This window comes from Lasiodiplodia theobromae, assembly GCF_012971845.1.
Source record: "Lasiodiplodia theobromae strain AM2As chromosome Unknown scaffold_18, whole genome shotgun sequence".
Taxonomy (NCBI): domain Eukaryota; kingdom Fungi; phylum Ascomycota; class Dothideomycetes; order Botryosphaeriales; family Botryosphaeriaceae; genus Lasiodiplodia; species Lasiodiplodia theobromae.
Window position 1 is genome coordinate 652,136 of NW_023336388.1, and position 6,483 is coordinate 658,618.

Sequence of the window (6,483 nt, forward strand, 5' to 3'; positions counted from 1 at the left end):
AGTGGAACCAAGACAGTTCAAAGTTCACGTCAAGGGAGGAGGGACATGAAGGCCCGATGTGTCCGCCAACGAACGGTTCTGCAACAGAAACCCGTCTAAAGATTTGAGCAACACCCGCCGACGCCCAGTTTGCACGTGAAATGAAGATTGAGGCGGGGATTCCTCCTTGGACACTGAAATATGGGTGCGTTCCACTGCACTGTCCATCCGGCTTCCTCCTGCGTAGAGTCTTTGCAGCATGGACCTCGGACGTCGACCATGGCATGTTCAGCGAATCCACCATCGTCGACAATGTCAACGGCGGCCGCCATAATGTAGTGAACAGGGATGCCTCGCTGACAGTCCCGCCAGCAGCGCTTCCACCCGCTTCTACGCAGGTTCCAAACCGCACCTTCCTGCCGAGCACCACCACCCGAAGTAGCCTAGCCCAGGCCATCGCCCCATCGACTCATGCATGCGCCCAGCCCGCTCCCAGCAACGACCCGCCTACTTAAGCCCCCCAACCGGGCGCCCCAAGTCCTCTTTTCCTTCTTCAGCTCTCTTTGCCTTTTGGCTTAGATCAAGTGAAGTAGCTGTTCCTTTTAGTTTAATCTCTAGAACGTCCCTACGGGGGTATTTTCTACTGATTAAACTAGTTTTTGGAACTAGACTCTTGGGCCGCTGAGCTCCGCTCATGTCCAGAGCACAGTGTCGCCTCTATTGCACTGCCTGAGGCTGACGCGAACTTCTTTTGCGCTTTTCGTCAATTATCTGGCCTTGAGCCGGCTTTTGAGGAAGAGCTTTTTGAACGCTTGGATGAGCAGAAGAGAACGGACGTCGGGCTTGTCGAGGTGACGTGGCTGTGTGCGCTTACCCCGAGCAACGAGGGAGGCGCGCGCCTCGGCTTGTCGAGCGGGGCTTCTTGCGATCGCGAGCTGAAGCTGTTTGTGTGGTGTCGCTGTCGCGCGGCGGGGCTGACATCGTAATGCGGAGCGCGCTCATCACTTCACACCTGTGTGCAACGAACCACAGCTAGTGGCGTCAGGTAGCTGAATTCACGATTTTTTGTGAGTATTAAGATGCAACAGGCAACGGTGGAGCTGCGCGTTAGGTTCTTTTGAAGTCATCGCACATTAAGAGCATGCCGCCATCGCCGCCGACTGCCGCGGGTGCCCGTGGTGTGAGTCAGCACAAAAGACGAAATGGATGCACTTCGAGCTGTGGGCTCACATAATTATCGAATCCCTGGCTCTATTTTGCAACAGAGCGCGTCTGGAGGGATGGCCGCATGTGCGCGGCGCAAAGGCCGATTTTTCGATTCGAGAAGACACAAACCACCTGCTTCACGGCATCGGGCTGGGCACGAGGAAGCCCCGAACTGAGCCTCTCAGCAAGAAGGGCCTAGAAGTCAATATCGTGTCTGAGAGGGCGTACCTACAAGCTGCAGCGGTGCAGGCCGACGAGGACGCCGACACGTTGTCAGAGGATTCCGGACTCGAAGAAGAACATGGAGGATCAGCTCGCACCAACGCCGCCCAAAAATCCCACCACTATGGACGCACAATAGTAGACAAATGCCCAGAGCATTGCGAGGCACTCTGTCTATCCTTTCCCGCAGCGCGCCGCTTCCAGCACAGCTTCATCGACCTAGACACCATCCATGTCGACCCGGCCATTCCATCCGGCGTCGCCAGCATGACCGTCAAGCACAGAGAGCGCTGGCAGCGCCGGCTCCTCCACCAGAGCATGGCGATTCGGCTTTGCCGTCCTAATGAGCCGCGAACATCGGCCTGGCCAACGCCGACGTGGAAGGCAAAACCGACACCACGTGCGAAAAGCAAACGCAGACCCTGGGCTTACGAGTTAGAGAAACGCGTCGAGTAGCGTGCTCGGGCTACGAAAGGCTGTTGTACTTGGGCAAAGATTACAACGTCGACAATGTCAAGATGTGATGGCATTCGCGCGCGCGTCAGATATTTGAGGGTAACGATGAGCCGGTCGACGAGCAACCTGCACGTCTGACTGATGCCTTTGTAGATGCCGCCTGACACTGGCAAGGTCAGCGTCTGGAGTTTCTGGAGTGTCGTGAGCGTCGTGAGCGTCGCGCCCATCAAGTCACAGTGCTAAGTCGAGCTGACACGCATATGGGGCGGCAGCCCGAACATGTTGGGGCTCACAGGCCTACTCCGGGGAGGATCTGCGTGGTGATGCCGAGGTGGCCATATTCGGCTCCCGCCATCGTCGAGATCATCAGGCACAGCGACTATGAAGAGAAACCTTCTGGCATACATGGACAGTGGACACGGGTGTTGCGGCAAGACTTTGTAGCTCTTGATGCCACATTCAAACTCCAATGGCAGCGTCAAGAACCTGTAACATGAATGGACATGTAGTCATTGTATTCAACTAGTGTCTCCTACTTAAAGTCCAACCACTCCACCAAGGGAGGTTTGCAATGCCACTTGAGGTGGAAGTCCAGCATCTCGCCTAGCGGAGGTTCGCAGGGTGCCACTTGAGGTGGGCATCCTTCATCGGCCTCCTCATCAGCTCCGTCAGCGGGTAGACCTCTCCCGTCACTGGGGACTTCTTGAAGACCTGGTAACCGTTCGTCGCCTCATCGACGTCCATCCTGATCTCCACAGCCTGAAGCGTCGGGTGGTTCAAGTCGAGAATCCTCTTGGCGAGCTGCATCCGACCTTCCTCGGTGTTGTCATGGTCGTCCCGGGGAGAGCGAGAGAAGTAGTTGGTCGTGAGGATGCGCAGACGGCGGAGGTTCGTGATCATCTGGACCGCATCGTAGTAGCCCATGCCACCTCCGAACATCAAGTTCTTTAGCTCCTCAAGGTTGGGGAGCTCCTCTGCGATCCTCCAAGTCATGATGTAGCGCTGAACCTCGTCCAAGTGGAGCGAAGTCAGCTTAGTGAGAGCGGAAGCGTAGCGGAAGAACGCATCGTTATGTTCCTGAATCGGGTCCGTGCGGGTCATACGACCGTTGCTTCCAGTTATGGAGAGCTTCTTGGTATTCGGGCATAGGTGCATGAAGACCTCTGCGCCCATTGGGATCACCAGCTCTTCAACATTCTGAAGGGCTGGAATGCGAATGTAGAAGTCGTAGGCCTTGATGTCCTCCAGCAACGGGTAAGGAAGCCCATAAAGGCTAAGATACTTCAGAGAGATGGGCGTCTGGAGAAGGTCCAAGATGGCAGCAGGAATCAGCCTAGAGTGCGAGTCCTTGTCAATGCGCACATTCCACATAGAGTTGTGATCATGCGGATAGTAAGAACAGCGAATGCACAAAGACCTATCACCGTAGTTAGCACGCGTTTTTATAGAGTACGGTGAACGGTTAATATGGACGCCCTCTTCTTCGTACGGGTATTTTTTAATGAAGATTTGGGGAGACCTACCTGGCATGACGGATGACATCTCGGGGCCAGCGCAGGGTCCGCTCAAAGCGACTGCCTCCCATGTGGAGGTCAATGACGCCCAATCCTTGCTTCCATTCAGATGCGTAGTGTTCGTCCAGAGTGAGGATGGCCCGGCGGAATACGACAGGGGCTGTCATTTCGCGAATCGCTTTGTTTACCATGGAGAAAGCGATCAGCGGGCCAGGGGGCATACTTGGCGGACCGGAGGTACAGCCAGCCTCGCGCCTTCTCTGGTACTCGTAGTCGATGACCGCAATGTGTTCGGCGATCTTGATAATACAGTCCTCGTTCAGGCGCAAGATCGGGGGCGTCGGAGCGGCCATGTCGCGCTGAGGGCGCCCGTCGTCGGGGGCGGTCGCCTGCATGATCGGAAGGTGACGCGGAGTGGAAAGGGACGGAGGTTCGATAGAACGTAGATATTTTTTGAAGCACCCGCGATAAGGACCGTGCGCCACGCAGAATGCCCGCCGCATGCCATGCTGGGTGAGAGAAGGTCTCGTTTCCTGCGCCAAAAGCCCTTTGCTGCTCGTCGTTCTCTCGTAGGTCAACATGTGCTAGACCCCAGGCCGAAGACACAGGCTCACCCCCACTGGCAGCTCAATTGGCATGCTATGGTGGTTGCATCTCTGCTGGTCGTCTGCGGTGATGCTGAAGTTGAAGGCGGTTTGCCCTTCAACCAAGGAACTACTCCCCGGCCAGACAGGAGGCATCCACAGCGGACATTCCAGCAGTGCAGGCAGCCGTGAGCAAATTGCTGCGGTGGGGAGGAGCGGGCTGCGGCTTCTCGTTTTGGGGCGAGGCGGCGGCCAGCTTCAAAATGAGCGGGCGTGCGGGATCCCGGCCTCTCCCACTCCCTTCTCCTCCTCATCCTCCCGTCACCACCCCACGCGTCAAACAGATCAGCGCCGCGATTTCGATGCCTTACATCCGCCTACGTGTCCACAACACCTACCGCCAGCTCTATGACCGACGCGTTCGCGAGCCTCGCGCGCCCCTTCCCAGCATCGCGGCTCTGATTCCACAAGAAGTCCTCCAAGAGCCACACCCGCCACGGCCGTCCTTGACCCAACCAACGGACTACGCACCCCAGGAGGTCCCAACCCTTGAGCAGATGCCTTTCCGACCGAACTACAAGGCCGTCATGGCCTGGACTCTCACCGACACCACGCTGATCCTCGTCGTCTTCGCAATCGGCATCCTATTCGGACTACTCTTCCCTCCTGACCCTGACGAGGACGATGATGACGATCTCGCGATTCCCCCTCCACGCTGGGAGGATGAGCTGACTCCCGCGGTCGCTGCTGCCATCGAGCGCAACGCCGCTCAACGCGCTGCTCGCAACCAGCGCCTCGCCGAAGAGGGCTACGAGACCGACCGCGAGGACAACTGACTGCCGCATGTACTGTGAACGCGTCATTCTGATTTTTTTGTGGCGAAACATGCCGGATGTATGGTATGTGACCACGACGCCACCCTTCTGACCGTGGACATCGCTGACATCTCCGTGATGCGCAGGTCACATCCACCACCAACACAGACGCTCCACTGGGGTTTCATACCGCTGATTGCTTTGTCATGAGCCTATCATGCTGTGTGTAAGTCCAACACCGTGTAGTCCATCTTCAAAATGGTTCACTGATGTGAACATAGCGGCACAGGCTCAAACTCGAAGTTTCTTCAACGTTCAACGGAAAGCTCTTGCTCATATACTACGATTCCTGTCCCGTCTTTCCTAATGTTCCGTTGTACTGCACCTTGCATCGTGGATCGGTGAGTCTGAGGTGACGGGAGATCGGCACAACTTGCTGGTCATTGTGATGATAATGGGATGGCTGCTGTTTTCGTGGATCGGGTTCTGTAATACATTGTCGGAATACCTTGCTGGCTGCTTTCGATATTCTAGGAACAATGGAAGGTCTCTTGCTGTATACCTTTGTCGGTTCATTAAGTGATGCCACATCTTCGACACCGCGCTGTTCAGCTCCCGAATTCAACGCGTGAAGGCACACCTTAACACCCCAGGAGCATCAGCATGATCAGCCAATGCAAGGTCAATGACGTTTCTCGAAGCGTAATATACTAATAGCAAACGGTCAAGGCTCGCTCAGAAAAGAAGAGGGAGATTATACGTTTTCCCAGGCACCGACATATACCATGATAGGAAGCCCATTCAGGACCTTCCTCCCAGACGAGAGGCACAGTGTTCCATCCCTTGCTATCGACATATATCACAGCCAAAGTGGATGAGCAAGCCTCGTTTCGGAAAGCGTTTGTCAGGCTGCCAGAGGCACCTGTGAAGGGACAGATGGTGGAGGCTCGCAAGAGGGACGGTTCACCGCTGGTAGAGCTATCAACACTAACTGTCTGGTTACATTCAGCGCAAAAGGACAGCCAGCGCAGATTGCTCGGAGGAGTCGCAACCGCCGTGGCCAGCGACCTCCGCCACCGCTGACTTCGCCGCTGCGACTCTTGTAGCAGTGGTCCTTTGACGAGAGGTCACCCTGTTTTCTCAACTTCTGCCTACTCGTCTCCACGTCGATGCCGACCTCCTCGATTGGAAATGTGGATCTTGGGGGAGAGATATGCTTCTGCATTTATTTCTGTGTCGTTCGCGCTCGGATTGTGGACAGCGATCGTCTCATTCCTGACATGAAACTAGCCAGCAGCGGCTTTTGGCTTCTTCAGCAAGAGTGGTAGTTCTCAGCCCACCAGGACGGTTGTCACGATTGAGCAAGAGGAAGTGCTGGCAGTGGGCACTCAGCGGCAGCATAGGAATGACGGGCGCGAGAGACGAGGTCAGCAACGCGCAGATGAGACCAAAAACGGCCTTCACGCCCGAAGGAGCCTCTACATCGTGACTCTCCATCTGGGCAGCGAGCTGGCGTCAGTCACCGCATCGAGCTCCGAGATTCCGTGGCCCACGATCGGGCAGCTTCGTCGTGACTCCACACTCTCACTTCCCGCCGCGAGGCACTCCACGAGAAGAGGCGCTCATGAAGCACGACCGAGAGCAGCTTCATCCAGCAAAGAGCGTCCAAGGCGCCGCAGCGACAGGGAAGCCAGCAGACCAGCCATC

General features: G+C 56.2%; 2 protein-coding genes across 2 annotated transcripts; one reads left to right on the forward strand and one right to left on the reverse strand.

Moving 5' to 3' along the window:
* Positions 1-2,466: 2,466 nt before the first annotated feature.
* LTHEOB_6423 (uncharacterized protein) lies at positions 2,467-3,772 on the reverse strand (the record flags this gene model as incomplete). The annotated part of the gene is made up of 2 exons (XM_035515678.1): positions 2,467-3,280; positions 3,387-3,772. The coding sequence occupies 2 exons, from the start codon at positions 3,770-3,772 to the stop codon at positions 2,467-2,469; spliced, it is 1,200 nt and encodes a 399-aa protein (XP_035373006.1).
* A 551-nt stretch (positions 3,773-4,323) lies between these two features.
* LTHEOB_6424 (uncharacterized protein) lies at positions 4,324-4,797 on the forward strand (the record flags this gene model as incomplete). The annotated part of the gene is made up of 1 exon (XM_035515679.1): positions 4,324-4,797. The coding sequence occupies one exon, from the start codon at positions 4,324-4,326 to the stop codon at positions 4,795-4,797; it is 474 nt and encodes a 157-aa protein (XP_035373007.1).
* Positions 4,798-6,483: the final 1,686 nt, after the last annotated feature.